Here is a 24,959-nt window from a genome sequence, read left to right on the forward strand (position 1 = left end):
AATTCGTTATGGCATATTAAAGTGCAACTGGTTATTAACCTTAAGGTGGTCATTATGCAGTTGCAAGTTCAATTAATTAAATCACTGAACTCAGAAACACTAGATGAGGAATTTAGTACAAATATGTTTATGCAGAAATCTACTTGTTTACCAAATAAATTAAACGAATGGTGGTTAGCTACGAAATAGAATCCATTTGGGTCTACACAATACTACTACCAACAACCAGGTTACGTCAAACAGTTAATATCTCTAATATGACATATGAACATCTACTGAAGATCTTATGTGTAACTGCCCTACTGAATGAGATGTCACAATATTTAATACTTTGGACTTGCATTTGGGAGGATGGGGATTCAAATCCCCATACACCTATCCAGATTTAGGTTTTCCTTGGTTTTCCTAAAACAGTTTCAGATGCCAGGATAGTTGCCTTTTTAACCACCCCCTTTGTTATTTAATAGTTGGCTATTACATCCAGATATGTAGACGGTTGTTGAACTCTACCGTATGCCTGAAACCAACCTTTGCACTGTTTCCTAAGATTATAGGGATCTATATTTGAGGTGATAAAGGTCTCTTAATGGAAATATAGTTTATTAATTTTGGACTGACTCGGATGCAAATTCACAGCAGTCATTATGACCTAGCCCCAATGTAAAATTGAACTTGGAAAGTACATCGTGAAGGGTTAAACTGACATAGAGAAACACAGTATAACTTCTTCCAAGAACTGATAATGTCAGTGGTCACTTTATTAATGTTGAAACACCCATGTGCCATTAATTGTGGCAACACACATAGTGTTCAGAAATTTCAGTTCCACTTATGACTTCAGATTCCTTGCCAATGCATTAGCAAAATGTCTTTTAAAATTATGAAATTACTTAATCTGTCCACTGAACTCATCAAAATCTTAATCGTGTGGACGTTTCTTCGGATTAGCATAACTGTTCCATCACTGAAGTCACTCCTCGACTGTCATCATTGGCCACTAGTCCCTGACTGAACTACTTCTTCTGCATCGGCCCAAGTGTGCATGATGTTATGGGAGACTCCCCGCCAGTTGCTGTGAACCATTACTTACTGGAATCTTGGAATCTTCCAGAAGGCCGGCATTATGATATCCACCAGAAGTAGGTGTTTGTAATCAATTATTCACTTAGGGTACTCCTTTGAGCACCTACATCACAGCCCATGCAATCCATCCCCTAAAAAGGAGCCTACAATGTACTCATAGTTAGAGGCAATGAAATGAAATGAAATGAATGAGTGTCATCGGATATAAACAGTGCTATTTCTCTCTCATCTGTTCATGAGCCACCTTGGGAAGGACATGATTGATTTCCTTCTCCATTGTTTCCCAATGTGAGATGATATTACATCTTTGATTTTCTTTAAGTTTTCATACATTTTTAAAAACATATTGTAATAGAATTGGTTGTGACCATTTTCATATTTTTATTAAACTTTGCATTGTATTGTGATATTGCAGGCTTGCAAGGTGCTTGTATGAACTACAGTGGATAAACGAAGCTTCAAAGTGTTTAAAAGCATTTAAAGTGAAATACCCAGAACACTCAGATCAACCAGCATGCAAAGCTCTTACAAAAGACGTCATTCTTGCCAAAGGCTACATGCGGGATTTAGAAGAAGGTAATACTGCTAGTTTTTCAGTTTTATGTATTTTTTAACATTTTATATCTTACATTTGTGATTTATGATTATATCTCTCTTTTTCTTGATGAGTATGTTTAAATTACAGGGGAATGTTTTTCTCTCATTTCCAGACTACCATATTAGTTTTTGCACAATGAATCATCTTGATTAGACTCAATTTGTTTAATGCGTGCTTTAACCTGTAGTTTAAATTTCCACAATATTATATCATTATTATTTTTCTTCAAGATTTACAATCTTTATCATATGAGTGCCTCCCCCTCCAACCCCTCCCCCTGCCATTATAATGTTTTGAAGTTACACTGTATCTATTTGTTTGTGTGTTTTCTTGCCACAGAAATCAGAATTGGTTTCAGAGTTCCACAGTTCATCATCGGATGACTTGGAACATGGTGTTTTTTTAGGACAGAATGTGTTCCACTCCACTAATGTTTTAATATGAGGCATCATTCCGACTATTTGATCATGAGCTTTGAAATTTTGTTGCTACTGTTTGGTTAGGACACAATAAGTAAAGTAATAAAGCATAGCTGATGACTGATATTGCCTGCTTACATATCTAGCATTTTCCATGTAATTAGGAGATGCAGACGTAATACTTACTAACATAATATCATTTAGCAATCAGTTTCTTCCTGTTCGATACCACTGTCCACCCCATCCCTTTCTTGCTAACAGGTGCATACCTTGCAGTTCCTTTTAGGAAAGGATCATGTTAGATACCTGTCATATGCATCCATGCAACACATCCTGTTGCTGTAAGACACTTGTATATTCAATCTTTGTACGAGCAGGGCAACTTGGGAAAGAATTCGTGTCCTTATTGTATAGCCTTGAATGCTAACATTTGTGAAAATTGAGACACTGAGAAGAATACATTTTACTGAAATGAATGTTATATTCTAGTTGCCAATCAACTACCTCAAATATGACTGATGAGCCATGGGTGAGAAACTATTTCAGAACCGGTGTCATCTGGAGTTTCATACCTTCCTGTTTCCCTGGATTCTCTTATGAATGTAAACAGCGATTAAGAGTTGTAACATTCATTACATTAAAAATCGATTCCTCCAAAAATTACAAAATCTATGGAGGAAGCATACAATTCAAAACTTTTTTCTTTTATTGTAAATCCAGTCATAGACAGCAAATGTTTATCAATCAGGTTATTGATGTTGGTCAAGGATGAACATCATCAAACCTAAAATAAGCATAAAGATGATAGCATGACCTACAAATATTTCCAAACTACTCAAATACAGATTCAGAAATTATTTTAAGCAAATATGACAACGTTACCAGACCTGAGTGGATGAAGTATATGAGACACATTGTGTCATTACATGTAGGGATGGTACAGTCACAATAATTATACATATAACCTTTGTCATAAGTTTACCATTTTGAGTACAATGAACACCCATTGCAATGTATATGTTGGCACTCTGAGGAAACAGGTTATACTGTTGGGCAGCAACGAGTGACAGGTGTGTATTCTGGCATGTTGTATGTCACTGCTACACGCCAGTTCACCTAAGTTCAATAAAAATATTTTTTATAATTAGTTACACACTCTCTTTCCTGTGAAATTTGGTGCAAATAAATACCAAAGCATAGATGCTTGTGTGTACGTATTATATGAAAATGTTAACTAAAATTAAAATGTTATAAAACAGTATCATTGCGCAATACAGTTAGTCATTAAAATAAAAAATCTGCAGCTCTTTAATGAAACAGAACAAAAAACACTCTTCAAGCACATACATCACAGCTCAAGCAATCTGTCCCCTAAACAGGAACCTATAACCTGCTCAGTTACAGGCAATGAAATGAAACAAAATGAATGAATGTCATCAGAAATAAACAGCTTTATTTGTCTTTCATCTGTTCATAACCTACAGTTCATTGAAAAGTAAAGAGGAAGGAAGGTGTATTAGAAGTATGGTTTTCACTAGCCAACAAAAAGTGTACAGTACCAATGTGCACTGTAACTGTTCATTAACAAAAGGTCTGCAGCTTGCTAATAGAGCACAACAGAAATTACTACTTTCTCAATGCACATACTGTGCTCACACTAACTGCCTACCAAATCGGCACACAAAATGGTTCACAAATACGTGCCACGAAATGGAAAAAATGATTTTCTTTGTACATAATCACCACTATTGTCACACATACCACCTATACATATGAACTACAGAAGAAACAAATTGTAATGAGGAAGGAGACTTTATGTTACAAAAATTAACAGTACTACTATGCAATGCAATTGGTAATTAGAAACAACAGAACTGCAGCTTGCTGAATCTGAACAAAGATGTTAGCAGACTAGCTATGCCTACGCAATCCACCCACCAACTGGGAGCAAAGAAAAAGAGGCATACAGTAACATACAACAAAATGGAAAAAGGAACTGTCAGCACTGATGTCCCATATATCATCTATTCATATGAGTTGGTAATTGTAGGCTACACTTCTGAAAAAATATATTGCATATGAGCACTCAATGTCCCCAATGAAAGATCAGTCACAATTTCAACATACATGTAGTTTGTACATTGGAACGGCTGTGTAAATGGAGTCAAACCACGTACCGAGCGAGGTGGCGCAGTGGTTAGCACACTGGACTCGCATTCGGGAGGACGACGGTTCAATCCCGTCTCCGGCCATCCTGATTTAGGTTTTCCGTGATTTCCCTAAATCGCTTCAGGCAAATGCCGGGATGGTTCCTTTGAAAGGGCACGGCCGATTTCCTTCTCCATCCTTCCCTAACCCGAGCTTGCGCTCCGTCTCTAATGACCTCGTTGTCGACGGGACGTTAAACACTAATATCCTCCTCCCTCCTCAAACCACGTATCAGTAATGCGCAAAGACGGTGTTCAAAACCTAGTGAGAAATTGTGATGTTGTGACAACACAAAGCTCACACAAAATGTAATTGCCTCCAAATGGTAAGAAAAGAAATTTAAAGTCAGAAAGTATTGAGCTAAAATGCAATGGTATATTGTAAAAAGTAAAAAACATGCAGTATAAAAGTTAAAAGAAAATGAGAGAAATGCAGCCAGCAAGGGTCACTAAAAGTATGTACTCTATACATGCCCCATGACTGGTAGCCAGTGGAGAAAATGTCACTGGTAAGTAATAAGTAATGTTGTGCAACATTCCATACATTGTGCATTATTACGAGAGGTAGGATTTATATGCGCCTTAAAGTGTTTATATATGCATGCATCAATGCAGTAAAAATCTGGTAAATATGCTCTAAAAACTTTGACATATACTTAAAAAATAAAATATATTATTTCAACTTTCTCATAATGTTTTAACTTTGATGAAGTAATCAAATTGTAAATTTATTTTTAAACTGAACCATCAACAAAATTAATATTAACTCCCCCCCCCCCCCCCCCTCTCTCTCTCTCTCTCTCTCTCTCTCTCTCTCTCTCTCTCTCTCTCTCTCTCTGTGTGTGTGTGTGTGTGTGTGTGTGTGTGTGTGTGTGTGTGTGTGTTGGGGGGGGGGGGGGTGCACGTGCTTATTGCAATAAATAGTTAAATATACTGATGGGGGAAAAGTTTGCAACTCCAAGAAGGAGTCTTTTGCTATATAAACAAAAGTTGTTAGTCATGTTTCTACATCTGAAATATGATGTCTATTCAAATTCCATGCCAGTTGCATGAGTGATGCTAGTAACGCCACTATGAAGATGCAAATCCGGTTTGCTTTAAATACACTCCATAATGATTGTGAGCATTAGTTACTATGAGATTGGGTGTGGTGAGTTGATGTTACTCAAGAATGCCTTTGAGGTGACAAAGATGCCATTATCAACACCTCACTGAGTTTGAACGAGATCATGTAATAGGTCCGTGAAAGAGTGATGTTCCTTCTGTGATATTGCAGAAAGACTTGGTAGGAATGTAGCCACTGGAAATGTTGCTGGCAGCAGTGGTCATGAGAATGGTATTCATCGTGTGGCTGTGGTGCATCATACTGCATCTGCAGGAGCAATTTGAGCAGCAGTTGGCACCAAAGTGACACTACGAACTGTTACAAACCAGTTATTTCAAGCATAGCTCAGAGACAGATGCCCTGTAGCATGCATTCCCCCCAACTCAAAACCACCGCTGTTTGCGACTTCAGTGGTGTCAAGCAAGAGCTCATTGGAGGGCAGGGTGGAGGTCTTTTGTGTTTACTTATGAAAGTTGGTTCTGCCTTGATGCCAGTGATGGTTGTGTGTTGATTAGGAGGAGACCCGTTGAGAGCTTGCAACCAATATGCCTGCTTGCTAGACACATTGGACTTACATCTGGAGCTGGGGTCGCGAGTGTGATTTTGTATGACAGCAGGAGCACTGTTGTGATTATCCCACACACCCTGACTGCAAAATAGTGCATCATTCTGGTGATTCAACTTGTTGTGCTGCCATTTGTGAAAAGTATTACAGGGGGTGTTTTCCTACAGAATAATGCTTGCCCACATACTCTGTTGTAACTCAGCAGTGTGTCAACATGTTGCCTTGGCCTACTCGATCACCAGATCTGATCTGTCTCCATTTGAGCACATATGGGACGTCATCGGATGACAACTCCAGCATCAGCCACAAACAGCTTTAACCATCCCTGTAATGACTGACCATGTGCAACAGGCATGGAACTACAGCCCAACAACTGACATCTGGCACATGTACAACACAGTGCATGCATTTTTGCATACTTGCATTCAACCTTCTGGTGGTTACAACAGTTATTAATGTATGAGCAGTTCACATTCTATTTTGCAAAGGCTTACGTTGCACTAACATTAACCTGTGGTCTTCAAATGTTAATCACTTAAATATGTTGCCTAGCCAAATATAGTCCTGAAATTTCCTTACTCTAAGATCTTTTTCCGTCAGTGTATTTCTCAGTTTTCTCAAAGAAATGATTTCTTTCTGTTGCTTAATTATTATTTTTTTTTTTTTATGAAGAGAAATATAGTTCTCTTCACCCGAAGTCACAGAACAGTATGAGAAAGATGCTATGTCACATACAAAAAAAACCCTAAGCTGTATTTTTAGGATTCTCTTTGTAGCACTTTATTCACATCCTGAAGAAACATTAAATGTGGATTTTTGCTTCAGTTTTCTCAGTTGTATTGTGAAGACTCTTTCCTATTTCTCCTGGTATGTGTCTGGCAACAGCTTTCTGTATACCTGCAAGGCAGAAGATAAGAGGCATCCTTTTTTCTTCCAAATGTGTGGTTGTGGCTGGGAGTTCACTTAAACAGATCTTAAACACTAATTTACTCTGGAGACTCGTCCCATTGCAAGTGCTACATGCAGCAAGGGTATTTGCTGCTTCAGCTTTGTCCATCACGTCTAGCACCTTTTTCACATTTTCTAAATGATCACTGTAATCTAGAGCTGTCTTAATTCATGTTCTCCGTCTCGTGAGGATTGGCTCTGAGGGTAAATGACTATCTTGCTTCATATCAGTAAATAATTTTGTTCTTGATGGTGCCTTCACAAACACACTTTTCACAGAGGAAATCATGGCATTTGCTTCTGGAAAATTCACTCAAATTTCCTCTGCCAACCAGTAAAGACATATACTAAACAAGTCATGTGAACTGCCTTAGGATGAAATAACTACAAAGCTATAGCAACATTAAGCATGTATGCTGCTGCATCTATAAGTATCAGCAAGATTTTTTCCCTCATTTTCTTGAGCAGGCCACGGAACACGTAATGCATCATGAACTACCCTAGCACTCACTCAATGTTTGTTTCTTACAGTAGCCTCGAGACATTTAGGTTGTATGTTCCTGGTTCAGATTCCGTCAGTTTTCCCACGACGATGTTGGCAGTTAATCTCCTTCATGACTATTGTTTCACCTACAGATAACCACAGGTTTGAGTCACCGATATTCTCTCTTTCTTTTCTTTGTATTACTTCAGCATTATTTTATTGAAAATAAGTACAGATTGAGGCATAGATCAGGGTCTCACTTCTGGGAGGAGCAACTTAAAAACGTTTATAAAAAATTGTGTTTCTTGATCATAAACTAAACCAAATAAAACTCCATGGCACTACAGGCCATATATAATTTTATGTTTTTTGTGATGCGTTTAAAAGTATTAAACAATTGATCAGTTTTTAGAATGCTCAAAATGGGCGGGGAGGGGGAGGGGGGGTAGTTGGCACACAAATTCATTTCAATAAATAGATTTTTAAACTTGCTCTTCTTGAACTTTGGCATGGTAGTTTTTCTTGATTGTTGATTCATCAGGACCTTTTTGTTCGGAAATTTTTCCAGGAACATTTGAAATTCCGCATTATTTAATTTACACAAAGAGATGTTTATTACCGTCATTTCCATTTCTTTCTGCAGGAAATATTGGTGGTAAGGTTGTTGGGATCATGGACATATTTTTATTAATGTCATTTCTATGATCAGCTGTTTATAAATGTTGTCTAACTAGGAATTTTTTTGTCACAGGGCACCTGTAAGAGGTATGAAGGTGTGAGCTTATTTTAATCAACTAGGAACAACAATCGTTAACTAAAAAATGACGTGAATTTTTAAATGCACTGCTAGGGGAAAAATTAGTGCACCCTTTTTAGAGGTTTAAAATTCACTCGAGATTTATTGTTGCAACAGTGCATATGGTGTATATGAAATGATTACATTTACAAATCAGTAGTGCAAGTGGTTTTGAGGTACTGGGTATTGACCCATGCTGAACCACACAAAGATTTATTGTCTAATAAAAACCGCTAATGTAACAGGAACTGATAACTGTGTGGGAAGTAGAAATCTTTGACTCAGTTTCATACACCATCTGTGTGGGAAGTGGAAATCTTTGACTCAGTTTCATACATCGTAATCGGTGTTTTTGGAAAGCCTGCAGCTGTCATTCATTATTTAAGTAATGAAATACTGCACCAGTTACATATCATGCTTAGCATGACATGTTTAGAGAGTTTTTTTTCTCTTTCTCAAGTCGAATATTTGCAATAGTGTGTTGTGCGGTGTTTGCATACGTGTTGTTCTGCACCTCTTGCACACACATGCAACTTATCACTTACACTGTTTGTTTGTGTTCATCACAAAAAATACACATGTAAATCCTGCACTTGGAAATGAGGATAAATTCTCAGACATGTTTTGCTCAGCTGAAAATATATGTAATTGGCACTGTGTTTAAACCAAAAAACATTTGAGCAATGCAAAATGAGTGAAGATATTAACTAGTGCTACAAGTGGCCAAACGACGAAACACGCTAAATATGGTTTAACAAAGGTGTCGTGATGATCACAACAATCATAAAACAGCACATGTGCAGTAGAGACAGTTTGGAAATGGTTCTGATTGGTCATGATATCTTTATTTGAATGAACTTAGTTACTCCCATCAGGCATCACGCGAAGTTTTACATGTCTCCCAGTTCAGATCCATTAAGTAGAATGCTGTGGTTTCAAGAAACTTATCCATGTAATCTTTGTAAACACTACTTGATGGTCAGTGTTATGCCGGTGTCATTTTACATCATTTTTTTTCTCCACAAACATTTTTTCATAAAGTGTGAATTGTGAGAAAATTATAAATTTGGTGCAGATTACCAGTGTGGACATAGGAAATTTGACAGAAGTGATAAAAAATGTTGTAAACGGTGGGAAAATGTTAATTCTGGGAATGTAAAAGCAGGGCTATGCCGTGCAACAGTAAATATTTTGTTGCAGATCTGTCTCCAATATTTGACTGTTTCTGTTGGAAGACTAGACGGACAGTATTGTTTCAGACATTGTGACTGATTTCAGAGACAATGCGGAGACTGAATCCATATCATTTTATCTGGAAGAGCATGAGATGAGATGAGATGAAAGACATGCAAGTTCCATCAAATGTATCAGATGAACATACAACTTCCACGCAGATAAGCGAAGTTCCTAATGCCAGCAGCACAAATTTGTGTAAGAGGAAGAAATGAGTACTGAGGGCAAGATGTAACTTCTGCTGAAAAAAAGATAGACGGAAAGGGAGAAAGCATAGGCAGAATTCAAAATAAAGTACCTAGAGGCAGCTGGGAAGGAAGATGATGTACGAAGAGCATTCAATAAGTAATGCAACATACTTTTCTTTCTCGGCCAATTTTGGTTGAAAAAAATGAAGAATTTGTCGTCGTACATCATGGAGTAGTTTTCCTTCAGCCCCCTATAGTTTCGTGAAGTTTGAATAGGTGATGGCTCTATATATAGTCTTCAAAATGGCGTTAGGTGCATTCCAAACAGAGAGCTGTAATTGAGTTTCTTTTGGAGGCAAACCAGAGCCTCACAGATATTCATACGCACTTGCAGAATCTCAGCAGAGACCTGACAGCGAACAAAAGCACGGTGAGTTGTTGGATGAGACATCCGTTGTCATCACAACAAGTTTGTGTAAACCTGTCCACTCTATTGCATGCCAGCTGACCGCACGCAGCTGTGACTCCTGCAGTGTTGGAACGTGCAGACACACACATTCGAGGCGATCAATGAATCACAATCAAACACTTTGCTGTTCAGCTGGATCTCTCTGTTAGAAGTGCTGACACACTCGTCCACCAGTTGGTATACTTGAAGGTGTCTGCACTCTGGGTTCCTTGCCGCCTAACAGAAGACTGTTCAAAATTGCTTGCACATTACAAGGCTGATCATGACAATTTTTTGTTGAACATCATCACAGGTGATGAAACATGGGTTCACACTTCGAACTAGAGACAAAACAGCAAACTGTGGAGCGCTGCTACACCGCCTCCCCTCTGAAGAAAATGTTGAGAGCCACACTATCAGCCAGTAAAGTTATGACAGCCTTCTAGGACTCTGAAGGGGTATTCTGTTTGGTGTCCTCCCTCGTGGTGCAGCAATCAACTCTGAAGGGTATTGTGGTAGCCTCAGGAAATTGAAGAAATGACTTTCGTGTGTTCATCACCACCAAAATGCAAACAAACTTCTCCTTCTTAGTGACAACTCAATGCCTCACACAAAGTCTTCATTGCGCTGTTCTTCCTCATCCATATCTACTTCTATGTGGATACTCTGCAAATCACATTTAAGTGCCTGGCACAGGGTTCATTGAATCCACCTTCACAATTTGCTATTATTCCAATCTCATATAGCGTGTGGAAAGAACGAACACATATATCTTTCCCTACAAGCTCTGATTTCCCTTATTTTATCCTGGTGATGATTTCTTCATATGTAGGTGGGTGTCAACAAAATATTTTTGCATTTGGAGGAGAAAGTTTGTGATTGGAATTTCATGAGAAGATTCCGTCGCAATGAAAAATGCCTTTCTTTTAATAATGTCCAGCCCAAATCCTGTGTCATTTCAGTGACACTCTCTCCCATATTTCACGATAATACAAAACGTTCTGCCCTTCTTTGAACTTTTTTGATGTTCTCCATCAGTCCTATCTGGTAAGGATCCCACAATCCGCAGCAGTATACTAAAAGAGGACGGACAAGTGTAGTGTAGGCAGTCTCCTTAATAGATCTGTTGCATTTTCTAAGTGTCCTGCCAATGAAACACAGTCTTTGGTTAGCCTTCCCCACAACATTTTCAGTGTGTTCCTACCAATTTAAGTTGGTTGTAATTGTAATACCTAGGTGTTCAGTTCAATTTATTGTGTAACATACCTCGAGATGACTGGGTGTTTGTGTTGTCCTCATCATTTCATCATCATTCATGAAAGTGGAGAGTTTGGACTGTGCAAAGCTTGGGAATTTGTATGGGCGCTGATAACCGTGCAGTTGAGTGCCCCACAAACCACAAATCATCATCATCATCATCATCATCATCATCATCATCATCATCACATCATCATTATTGTGTAACTGAAGTTTAATTGATTCCTTTTATCACTCATGTGGATGACCTGACACTTTTCGTTATTTAGGTTCAACTACCAATTTTCGCACTATTCAGATATTTTTTCTAAATCGTTTTGCAATTTGTTTTGATCTTCTGATGACTTTATTAGTCAATAAATGACAGCATGATCTGCAAACAACCTAAGACGGCTCCTCAGATTGTTTCCCAAATCATTTATATAGATAAGGAGCAGCAAAGGGCCTATAACACTAGCTTGGGGAATGCCAGAAATCTCTTCTGTTTTACTCGTTGACTTTGTCAATTACTACGAACTGTGACCTCTCTGACAGGAAATCACAAATCCAGTAACATAACTGAGACGATATTCCATAAGCACGCAATTTCACTATAAGCTGCTTGTGTAGTACAGTGTCAAAAGCCTTCCGGAAATCCAGAAATACGGAATCGATCTGAAATCCCTCGTCAATAGCACTCAACACTTCATATAAACTAGTTGTGTTTCACAAGAATGATGTTTTCTAAACCCATGTTGACTGTGTTTTAATAGAACGTTTTCTTTGAGGTGATTCATAATGTTCGAACACAGTATATGGTCCAGAATCCTGCTGCATATCAACGTTAATGATATGGGCCTGTAATTAAGTGGATTGCTCCTACTACCTTCCTTGAAGATTGGTGTGACCTGTGCAACTTACCAGTCTTTGGGTACGGATCTTTCCTCGAGAGGATGGTTGTATAAGATTGTCAAGTATGGAGCTAATGCATCGGCATACTCTGAAAGGAACTAATTGGTATACAGTCTAGACCAGAAGACTTGCTTTTATGAAGTGATTTAAGTTGGTTTACTACTACGTGGATATTTACTTCTACGTTACTCATGTTGGCAGCTGTTCTTGATTCGAATTCTGGAATATTTACTTCGTCTTCTTTTGTGAAGGCGTTTCGGAAGGTTATGTTTAGGAACTCTGCTTTGGCAGCACTGTCTTCGATAGTATCTCCATTGCTTTCTCGCAGAGAAGGCATTGATTGTTTCTTGCTGCTAATATACTTCACATACAACCAGTATCTCTTGGGATTTTCTGCCAGGTTTCTAGACAAAGTTTCGTTGTGGAAACTGTTATAAGCATCTCGCTTTGAAGTCCGTGCCAAATTTCAAGCTTCTGTAAAGGATCGTCAATCTTGGGGATTTTGCGTCTGTTTAAATTTGGCATGTTTGTTTCATTGTTTCTGCAACAGTGTTCTAACCCGTTTTGTGTACCGAGGAGGATCAGCTCTGTCGTTTGTTAATTTATTTGGTATAAATCTCTCAATTGCTGCCAATACTATTTCTTGGAATTGAAGCCACATCTGGTCTACACTTATATTATTAATTTGGATTGAGTGGAGATTGTCTCTCAGGAAGGTGTCAAGTGAATTTTTATCTGCTTTCTTGAATGGGTATATTTTTCGTTTATTTTTGTAGGATTGGGGGGGTTACAATACTCAATATTCAATCTCGCTACGACAACCCTGTGTTCACTGATGCCTGTATCCGTTTTGATGGTCATATTAACTCAGGATAATTTGTTGCTAAGAGGTCAAGTGTGTTTTCACAATAGTTTACTATTCACGTGGGCTCATGAACCAACTGCTCGAAATAATTTTCAAAGAATGTGTTTAGCACAATTTTGGATGATGTTTTATGTGTACCTCTGGAGTTAAACATGTATTTTCGCCATCATATCAAGGGTAAATTAGTCACCACCACCTATAATCATATGAGTCGGGTACATGTTTGAAATCAAACTCAAATTTTCTTTGAACCTTTCAGCCATCTGAATTGGAAGGTCAGTAAAAGGATCCAATTATTATTTTATTCTGGTTGCCAACAATGACCTCTGCCCATACTAACTCACAGGAACTATCTACTTCAATTTCGCGACAAGATAAACTACTTATAACATTAACAGTCATGCCACCGCCAACCGTGTTTAACCTATCCTTTTGGAACACCATTAAGTTCTTCGCAAAAATTTCAACTGAGCTTATCTCTGGCTTCAGCCAGCTTTCAGTGCCTATAACAATTTGAGCATCAGTGCTTTCTATTAGTGCTTGGAGCTCTGGTACTTTCCCAACACAGCTACGACAATTTACAACTGTTAAATCAATGGTTCCTGTATCTGTGTACTTCCTGTGTTCGGCCTGCACTCCATTGGTACCAATGTGAGCAACTACCTGCAGTTGGCTGCACCCTGTGCTCTTCATGGCATTCGGGAGGACCCGTTCCACATCTGGAATGACTCCAACCGGTATGCACACGGAGTTTACATTGGTTTTCTTTCACTTCTTGGCAGCCATGTTCCTAAGGAGCCCCATAACATGCCTCACATTGGAGCTCCCAATTATCCATAATTCCACCCACCCCCTGTGATTGCCCGGATCTTGGAGCCTGAGAGGTTTCCTCTGAAACGGGGCAGGCGACTGGCTCAGCATCAGCCAGACATCGCCTGGAACCTGTTTGTCCAACAAACCGGGGAGGCGTTACGTGCGTCCGCCTGGGAAGTCTTTCACCACCTGCTACACCACGGGGCGACCTCCCACTTGACCACAGATGAGAGATCAACCTCAGTGCGAGCAGTAACTGGCTGTCCACTGGTGAGGAACAATCAGAGGACTTGGCCGTGCTGCATGTCCGTTAGGTCCCCACGGCTGGCCCATAACAATGGTGCCTATCCACTGCAGCCTCAAGCTGTGTTAACGAAGCCATCACAGCCTGAAGCTGAGAGTGAAGTGTCACCAACTCAGCTCGCATCCGTACATAACAGTTGCAGTCCCTGTCCATCCTAAAGACCGTGGAAAACTAAATTATGCAGATAAACACACTATCGGCATGTGCTGCACAACTCTACTGTAGACCCTGATGAAAACGCGGTAACTGTGTCTATTAAATTAGATTAACATGCAGAGATTTAAAAAGATAACTACCTAAGCACTCGGGTGAAACTAAATAATTCGCCCCTGGTTAGGGACTTGTAATATGTCACAAAATCGATTTACTTTCCGGCGCAAACGAAAATACAAGAACTGTGGCTATTAGATATTAAATAAACACACAGAAATACAAGAAACTAAACTATTAATGCACACAGATGATTTTATAAAATTCACTCCTGGTTAGTAACTCATAAAAGTCACAAAATCGGTTACTTCCATGTTGCTGCTTGTGTCGCGGCCGGTTACTGCTGCCTGCTACAACCTGGACCTCACACCTTGTGACTTTCATCTGTTTGGCCCAGTGAAGGAAGCATTCCACAAGAAGCAGTACGTGGATGATGAGGAGATTATTGATAAAGCAAGATGTTGGCTCCAATGTTGACCAGTAAGGTGGCATAATGCTGTTGCATTGAATAGAGGTTATGTTTGAAACTAGGGTTTCACGGTCAGAAGAGTGGTGATTAATATGGTGTATTGGAATTCTGAATGAAAGCAACCTGCTTTCAGAAAAAAAGGTGTTGCATTACTTATTGGCTGCCCCTTGTACATTTATTTCTACTGTGTCTGGATAATTTTTTACTACATTTTGCAAGTTTCCTAAAAACAGCTGGGGGATTTTAATGAATACTATTTATGTCATACTCTTTCACTCTTTATTGCTGTGAACCTGTCAGTGGTGGGAGAATGACTAAGGACTTTTATTGCAGTGATTCAGTGCTGTGTATAATTTAATACCTAAATAATATGCAAGAGTGTCAATATATAGCAAGCTTCCAAATGTTTCACCATCTTCACCTTAAAGGAGAAATATGAGACCATGTTCTGGGAAGGTTTTAGTTACCATCACAAAACATTTGCTCTTAATAAGAATTGAGGAATTACTTAATGTTCCATGATGGGTAAAAATGTTAAGAGTCGTTACACTAGTACTAGTTCGACAAATAATTTTAGCAAAAAATTTGTGGAACTGAGAAGGAAATTAGTGTCCCTATGTGTTTTTCAGCTGCACTAATGGGATTCTTCAACCAATTACATATTTTTTTCTGCTATATATCACTTCCTGTAAGTTGTAAAACGTGTGGTAACTGACTGACATTTAATCTAAAATACGGTCTGAATTTTGTCGTCGTTTGGAAGGGGCCTGTTAGTCAAAATGTTGTAACAGCCATCAGTGTCATGTACTGCAAAAATATTATTAATCTTCTTCTCCTTTCTGTTGTTGAGGAACAAAAATAACATTACTGTGTCATCCTCTTCTTCTTGTAGTAAAATATCTGAGTAGTTGAAAGTAAAACCCAATTTGGCGATGCTTCTCTCCATCCCATTGCTGACTGCCTGCAGTGGCTGCAAAATGCAGCTGAGGCCATGCTTTGTGAAACAGCAGCAGCCACGGTGGGCTGTTGGTCATGTCACCACATGCCTGAGTGACAAAAAGCAGGTAGGCTCAGTCACAATCATGAGCAATAGCCACACCTTGGATAACACACATTTATTTGTTCTTGGATGGCAGGTGCGGATGTGAAGGGATGCACAGTAAGGTGATCCTCCCTTGTGGTGGTCGGACTTGATAGGCCAGAAAGACAAGTATGTCTGCTCTCATGTTCACATGCAACTCAACATCGGGTCACTGTCACATCTGAATGCTTCACAAATCTGTATGTTGCATGATTTGATCAGTTGGCCAAGTGGAGACCCACAGTGAGACCACTTTCAAACTCGGTCAGTTTCTTATATTGATGTCTCATACGAGTATGCAGCTTCTCTGTGTTCATCATATTGACCACTCAACATTTGACACTGCCCTCTGATACCTTACCTGGTCTGGTAACAATGCTAAACAGAACAAAACTAATGCATTCTGGTGGTCGTTTTACCTGTCACAGAGGATTGCAAGCTGATTTTTGTGTGTGTGTGTGTGTGTGTGTGTGTGTGTGTGTGTGTGTGTGTGTGTGTGTGTGTGTGTGTGCGCGCGCGTGTGCACATTCTCTGTGACAGGTAGAATGACCACCAGAATGCATTAGTTTTGTTCTGTTTAGCATTGTTACCAGACCAGGTAAGGTATCAGAGGGCAGTGTCAAATGTTGAGTGGTCAATATGATGAACACAGAGAAGCTGCATACTAGTATGAGACATCAATATAAGAAACTGACCGAGTTTGAAAGTGGTCTCACTGTGGGTCTCCACTTGGCCAACTGATCAAATCATGCAACATACAGATTTGTGAAGCATTCAGATGTGACAGTGCCCCGATGTTGAGTTGCATGTGAACATGAGGGCAGACACACACACGCGCGCGCGTGTCTATACAAAGTTATATTTCATCCAATCATGTGTTTTTGGTCAAAATCAAACAATGGAAAATCCAGGATGAAATGTAACAATACTATGACACATAGCGGAGATGCTGAGTCGTAGATAGGCTCAACAAAAAGACTGCCACAAATAAAGCTTTTGGCCATTAATGTTTAACTGCAACAAAAAGTAGTCAGAAGTTTCTGTCATGGAGTCATTGTAGAAGTGAAATTTTATTGTTCCAAGGTGACCATTCAGCGAATTTGAGCATTTTGAATTCCTAGGACTGAGGTTAGACAGAAGGCTTTTTCAAAGGTATCATGCTCGAGGTCGTGTGCAGAAACAGAATGTTTCTGTCTTCACTATAAGAGGGATCTGTACTGTGTCTCACACTGAAATACAAAAGCTTGTTTACTTTGATTACTTTAACTGTTATTTTCTGTAATGATGTTATATTTTGGGGCAACACTGTGCGCTCACCAAGAACATTCTTAGTCGAGAAAAGGGCAGTCGGATTGATCTGCAGTGTCAATTTGTAAACTTCTTGTAGGTTTCAGGTGTCTGAGAATCAAACTGTGCCAACCTTGCACGCACATTCCATCTTGGGATTTGTAGTTGACAATATTGACTTGAAGAATATACTGCAGTATCCGGTCAGTGAACACTATACAGAAAAATTATATGCACTTTGATAAAACTTCCTTAGGTGCACTTTGATAAAACTTCCTTAGGTGCCGTACAGGAAGGTTTGCATTATTGAGCAGCTTTCATTTTCAGTGGGCTTCCAGTAGAACTGAAAAAAAGTAGTGATAAACATAAAGTAGCCAAATCCATGTTAAAAGGTTTGTTTGTGGCACACTCATTGGGTACTTTACAGGAGTTGTTCACAGTAGCTGAGACCTTTTTTCTGTAATGTATTTTTTATTTGTTTACTCAACCACAATTTTTCCTTTGATTATGTACAAATTTTCTAATGAGCATTCTGGAAACTGTGTGCTGATTTTCTCCATGAGGAAAGAGCTTTGGTTCACATGTTCTCACTAAATTGATAAATAAATAAGTAAATAAATAAAAAACAGTGATCTTGATAAAGAATGTTTGTGTATTGTAGCATCCCAATTATGGACTTTAGCAACTTCAAAACTAATTGTATTTAAATATATGATCATTAAGAATATATTCCGGTAAATTTTGTGAATGAATGAAGAGAAGTGAAATTATAAATAATCTTATTTTCTAAGCTGGTGATGATCAAATATTTTACATTACTTCATTTCTTCAGCATCATTAATACATCAAATGAAATAGCATAATAGGTTCTGTCACTTTTGTGTGCATGAAAAGGTATCCAGTGAACTGACACCACGTCTGTTTCAATTGCAACAGGAATCTCAAATTTTGATGTATTCCCTTTATTGGCATGCCCAAGAGTTTTAACATTCTTTGTTGCATCTTGTACATGTATCTGCTCATGCCATTATAGTATTGTGGTGGCTGTTATCCACTTCACAATGTGGCATTTCATTTTGCATCTGTTTCATGGAGAAATTTCATATAGATTTATTTCTCAGTCTTCTGTTACAGGTGGTGTAAGCTGGTACTGACCTGACTATTCATTTATTTCTTTACTTTTTGAATATTATTCATCATCAAGCTGATCAGTTTTTGCTGTATTATCTCAATATACAATAGTTTCCCATCTTGATCTTGGGACTGTTTAATAGTGGTTTTAGTTTCAAAATAATGTGGTCTAATGTCCAATAGAATTTTATTCAAATTGACATTGCCCATAGAAAACTTGCACTTACTCTTGTTTTCTTCTTGTGATACTAACTGTGTGCCTTCAGGGCAACTAAGTGTGTTACATATTCAATCTCTGATAACCTGTTTGTTGATGGGACCATAATGTTTAATCTCTAGTCTTTTCTTGTGTTACTTCTGTAGTGGCAGTATCAGTTTTCATTCCCAGTGAGCATCTTCACTAGTGTCTGTCAGTGAGTCAAAACAGGGCTTACCACACTGCTTGCATTTGCTCAGAAGATCAGTGTGTTTATCAGAAGGCAGAGTGTTTCAATTTTAATTCTGGAATTACTAACAGTGGGGCTAGATCACCTGGTTTACTAATTTCTGTGGACATTTCCTGAACAGTCAGTTAAATCAAACTTAATGCGGTGAAATAAATTACTGTATGGTAGGTTTACTATCAATCTGGTCTTGCTAAAAGGTTAAAAGTGTTGTTCCAGCGTGAATGTAAACTTTTTGCAAAAATAATTTTATATAACATTGTTGGAGAACAGCAATCTTTATTGTCATAAAATTATTTAGAAACATTCTTGATCACAGCCATGTGATCAAGACTTTTTTAAATAATTTTTGTCGAAAATTAAAATTTATTGATATACAGCGATTGGCTGCTTTTACCCTCAGAGACCATGTTAAAATGATAAATGTACACTTCTGTTTATGTACAGTTTTTAAGCTTGCCAAATATTTACACCAATGAGCAAACCAGAGCTCAAAGAAGCTACCATTTTCTTTGTTTTGTCCCTAACATTTATCCCGTTTATTGTATGGTCCACGTTTTGAGGATTTGGCAAATTTTTATTTTTTTTATTTAAGTTCATGGCTGAATGCCTTTGCTGTCATCACGCCCACATGAATGGCAGCTTGCTCTAAATGTAGAAAAATGCAGGTTATTACAGATGAGTAGGAACGGTAATTCCATAATGCTGGAATACAGCATTAGTAGTGTGCTGCTTGGCACAGTCATGTCAATTAAATACTTGTGCACAATGTTGCAGAGCAATATGAAATGGGACAAGCATGTAGGAGGATGGTAATATGGAAGGTGAATGATAAACTTTGATAAAGGTGAATGGTAAACTTTGATTTTTCTGGGAAAATTTTAGGAAATTGTGGCTCATCTATAAAGGAGACAGTGTATAGAACACTAGTGCAAACCATCTTGAGTACAGCAAGAGAGTGTGGGATCTCCACCAGTTCAGATTAAAGGAAGACACTAAAGCAGTCCAAAGGTGTGTAGCAAAATTGTTGTCAGTAGGATTGATCAGCACCCAAGTATTACGGAGATGCTTCGTGAACTCAAATGGGAATCCCTGTAGTAATCTAAGGGAGGGAAGTTGTGTACACCATCTGCCTGTGAAGCGTGTAAACTTTGGTCTGTATTTTATCATATTTTAACTGTTTGCCTATCGTGAGGTAGAATTTGGGGACCAGCCTGCGTTTGTCCAAACAACCATAGAAACTGCCCATGTGACCAGAATACAAGCCCACAGTCATTAATCCGATGCATGAATTCGATGCGGGCCTGGTCCACTTTCTTGTCTTGCAAGCTATCACGCTGTGCCTTGTGCTGTACAAGCAGGTATTTGAAGAAGCTGCCATTATCACATGAACTAAAATAAAGCTGACAGTTTAAAGTTTTATTGTTGTAAATTGATTCCATACATTCAGGTGGGAATATCTAATTGCTGTTGACTTTTTCGTGACAGTTTGTTCTTTTTCTTTGAGACTGCAGTGGCACTACTGGTGTTTCTCAGTCGATAGTACACTGTTTTCTTTTTATTATAATAAGATACGAAATTTGTTTCTTTGTTTTACAAACATATACACTGCTAAACTATGTACATTGTCACAATCATCTGTTCATCTGTTTTCACTTTCTAAAACATTTACACACAGTCCTTTAACAGTTTGTGCTGTCTCACCTTTAACTGTTAAAGTTAACTGCCCTCTGTTTATCAGACACCTCTGCATATTGTGTTGCATTACGAGAATATGCTTTTCGTCTGTAGAGCAGGTACATTTTTGCTGCCATACTTCGTGACCTTTGTTTCTGCTGCTTTCATGTTGTGAGTTTTCCGTTCAATGAACTACAGAAGTACAGTCCCCTTATTGTCGTAATCATTGCTTATGATTTTTTTAAATGAATAAGTTATTTCTATTGCTTCAGAGAATTTAGTGAATTCATTTCAACATAATGTCATATGTTGTCAACATGTCATCTTGCAAGATTAATATATATTTCCCATAAATATGCCTGTTTACAAGTTTTTTTCTGTATATTACAGTTTAGTGATGAGATCCATAAGAAACAGCATAACAACCAGTATCAAATACCACAAGATGCTTGTTGTAATGCACAACCGATGCAATCCTGGGGGAATGTAGGGAAGTGTGTTGTTCTTATTGTATGAATAGTGTCAGATGATGATCTTCTTCATTAATGGAGTGCATGTGGAGAAAAATGATGGCTTATTGACACAAAAATTGTACAAATATAAGCAAATTTTGCCTCTAAGATTCAAAAATGAGCAATATGCAGGTCACTAACATGTTACTCAAGAACATTCAGTAGAAGATGATTCTATAATTATATTGTCAGATGATTTGCATCACTCTTAAAATTTATTTAGACCAATTTTAGAACATTCTCATATAAACTTAACAAATTGAAGCACATTACTGTTCCTTTTCCATTCAGAAGCCTCCATTGATTTAAATTTGCAGCAGTGACACACGCTGGAGCATTGTTCCACAGTAGATCTCTAAAGATCTCCATAGATAACTCATATTTCACCAGCATTCTAACAATGGCAGAAAGTCTGTGCATTGTTCCTCTCAGGAACAACTGAAGCTGTTTTACGTAAAAAGCCAGTGTCCTAACTTATGTAGTGTCTCATATTGTCATGTTATCTTATTGTAAATGGACAAAGTTGTATGTTATGCTGAGTAGCAGCACAAAAACTATCAGGAAGAATGGAAAGAGAACTGTTAGTGTAATTTTATAACTTGTCGATAGGTGCTGTTACATGTCTTAGGGCTTAATAAGTTACATAAAACACAATTTTGCAATCGTGTGGATCTTCATGGCTTGGAAAGATATGTTTCCATTAGATTCTGTGACCCTTTTCCTGTTTCAGTGCTTTAATAAATAAATATAGTTGCAGCAGTTATCTTAAATAAATGGCAAGTGTCCTCAAATACTTCAAGGATAGTACTTATTGAGGTGGAGCTGAGAGGATAAAAATGTGCCATTCAGGTCTTTGATAAAATTTGGAGCTGTAGGTTTCCTGACAGAGTACTTCGATTTAGCTGGTGTGATTTTATGCCTTGCTCATCTATGTGTAAAATTTCTATCTGGTGTGAGATACACATTTAGTGTTGTGGCCATTACCTTTGTTTTTATTTCCATAGAGCCAAAATATTTCAAAAATTAATAACTTTCATACTTTGTGTCTTTTCTCTTGTGTTTTACTGTATTGTAAAACTTCATCTGGCTGATACTCGTGATGTACATCTGGTGGAGTTCCCAGCAATAATTTTTTTTGCTTAGGTGTATCACATCAGTGTCGTCTCAGTCTGTGACTTTCATGTTTTGCAGTCTTATAATCTTCACATACCTCAATTTGGCTGTCAGCTACAAGCTACTTCCAGAAAAACAGATATATAAAGGCAAGCTGTGTGCTTCTGGGCACTGGTTCATATCAGCTACCCACCAGCCAATGAAAAACACATTTCTGCAGTGATTGACATAATCAAAACTAATTACAAATAATGAAGTCATACTAACAGCCTGTCTTAAACACTGTATCATTTTATAATGAATTGTGGCAGAGTGTTGTAACTAAATTAAACTTGAAATGTGTCAGAACTGTATGTGTAAACAGAGACAAGAATTTTCCAGGAATAACTCTTTGTATCATAAAAATGTGTCTTTATTACAAATTGTATCTTTGCTGCCCTGCAGGACTAATGATTTGTAAGTTAAGAATTGGCAGTTCTTTTATTTGTGAACTATGCACTGTTCAACTATTCATTTACATGAGTAATACTAAGTTAATTTAGGAAGCAATTTTGCTACAGTGCCTTTCCTTCATCATTTGCTCTTTTTTTGTGATGAAAAAAGTGTCGTGTACAACTAAAAATTGACTGCTGTGGCCTGTTGTGGATAAATTTAAACTCTGATAATCATTGTAAGAGTCGTCCATTACTCCTTATGGACTCATTAACAATTGTAGTTCACAAATATGCATGTACTACTGCATGATGTTTCCAACTTTAATGAACAATGAAATTACATTAATTATTTCAGATAGTGGCTCATCAGACGATGATTCATCAGGCCCATCTATACCATCAACTGATAATATATCTCCATTAGAGAAGTTCTGGAGAGAGAATGCGTATGACTATGAAACAAGATTTTGTGGGCATTGTAATACGACAACAGATATTAAGGAGGCCAACTTTTTTGGAAGGTACTTTCATACTCAGTTCATATTATACTCTGAAGTTACAGAATTAGCTGGCTTTTTCTGTGTGTGTGTGTGTGTGTGTTTTGTGTGTGTGTGTGTGTGTGTGTGTGTGTGTGTGTGTGTGTGTGTGTCTAACACAGCAACTTCATAGCTGTCGTTAATATCGTATTTTGACTGAGGAGACTGCTATGAGGGCAATTAGGGTATTTTTATGTATGTACTGTTTTATTTCTTTTGTGATACCATTCCCTGTTTGAAACATCTTGTGTTTTGTGTAGCGTTAGTGTAAACTGTGGATAATGTTCACTGAAATTATTACATTCCGCTGAGTGTCATGTGACAACTACGTTTATAATTATTCTTAGAGAATAGAATTTTTATGGCCTGAAAATCACCACTATATGAACTGAAATATCGTATGACCAAAAATTGGCAAAAGTATGCACAATAACATAAAAATATATCTAAAAACAAAGATGGTGTGACTTACCGAACGAAAGTACTGGCCGGTCGATAGACACACAAACAAACACAAACATACACACAAAATTCAAGCTTTCGCAACCAACGGTTGCTTCATCAGGAAAGAGGAAAGGAGAGGGAAAGACGAAAGGATGTGGGTTTTAAGGGAGAGGGTAAGGAGTCATTCTAATCCCGGAAGCGGAAAGACTTACCTTAGGGGGAAAAAAGGACAGGTATACACTCGCACACGCCCACACACACGCCCACACACACGCCCACATCCATCCGCACATACACAGACACAAGCAAACATTTGAAAAAGTATGATCTATAGCTATTAAACTAAGGTTCAAATTCTGTTATAAAATAAAGCAGTAAGCCAGTTTATGATAAACTATTTAAGAATAAATGCACATGAGAAGCAAGTGAAACTGTGGAATTTGATGTTGTATGCTTTTTATTAACATTACAAGCTGAGTACCCGGCACTGCCCAGGTATGTACTTGTCCGAATCTTCTATTAGCCCTTCTCCTCCTTCCCCCTCCCCCCCGCAACCCCCCTCTCTGTCAATTTACTCCTAGTCTGCTTCTCCCCCTCGCTGTCAATTTCCTCCTCGTCCACTTCTCCTCCCCCTCTCTGTCAGTTTCCTCCTCCTCCTCCTCCTCCTCCTCCTCTCTGTCAGTTTCCTCCTCCTCCTCCTCCTCCTCCTCCTCCTCCTCCTCCTCCTCCCCCTCTCTGTCAGTTTCCTCCTCCTCCTCCTCCTCCTCCTCCTCCTCCTCCTCCTCCTCCTCCACTCCCCCCCCCCTGTCAATTTCCTCCACTTCCCCCTCCCACTCTGTCAGTTTCATCCTCCTATTCTTCTCCCTCCTCTCAACCCCTCCTCCTCCTCCTCCTCCTCCTCCTCCGTCTCCTCCTCCCCCCTTCTGCTTGTCTGTATCTTCCCCCCCCATCTGTCTGTCCATCACCTACCCCCTACTCCCTGTCTGTATCCTCCCCCCATCTGTCTGTCCATCTCCTACCCCCTACTCCCTGTCCGTATCCTCCCCCCATCTGTCTGTCCATCTCCTCTTCCCCCCCCCCTCCCTGTCCACCTCCCCCCGCTCCCTGTCCATCTCCTCCGCCCCCATCTCCTCCCCCCTGCTCCCTGTCCATCTCCTCCGCCCCCATCTCCTCCCCCCTGCTCCCTGTCCGTCTCCTCCTCCCCCCTCATCCCCCTGCTCCCTGTCCATCTCCTCCCTCCCCGTCTCCTCTCCCCTGCTCCCTGTCCATCTCCTCCCCCCGTCTCCTCTCCCCTGCTCCCTGTCCATCTCCTCCCCCCCCCTGTCTCCTCTCCCCTGCTCCCTGTCCATCTCCTCCTCCCCCCCATCTCCTCCCCCCTGCTACCTGTCCATCTCCTCCTCCACCCTGCTCCCTGTCCA

The 24,959-nt window shown here is 39.0% G+C and overlaps 1 protein-coding gene across 3 annotated transcripts in view; it reads left to right on the forward strand.

Annotated features, from left to right (window-relative positions):
• LOC124721467 (WD and tetratricopeptide repeats protein 1-like) overlaps positions 1-24,959 on the forward strand; it is a 207,539-nt gene that overhangs the window by 132,356 nt on the left and 50,224 nt on the right. For all 3 annotated transcript variants that reach the window (XM_047246458.1, XM_047246460.1, XM_047246459.1), the window contains exons 12-13: positions 1,499-1,659; positions 22,917-23,082. In XM_047246458.1, coding sequence (XP_047102414.1) covers positions 1,499-1,659; positions 22,917-23,082 — 327 coding nt within the window. The remainder of the gene's footprint in view (positions 1-1,498; positions 1,660-22,916; positions 23,083-24,959) is intronic.

Source organism: Schistocerca piceifrons, chromosome X, assembly GCF_021461385.2.
Source record: "Schistocerca piceifrons isolate TAMUIC-IGC-003096 chromosome X, iqSchPice1.1, whole genome shotgun sequence".
Classification (NCBI taxonomy): Eukaryota; Metazoa; Arthropoda; class Insecta; order Orthoptera; family Acrididae; genus Schistocerca; species Schistocerca piceifrons.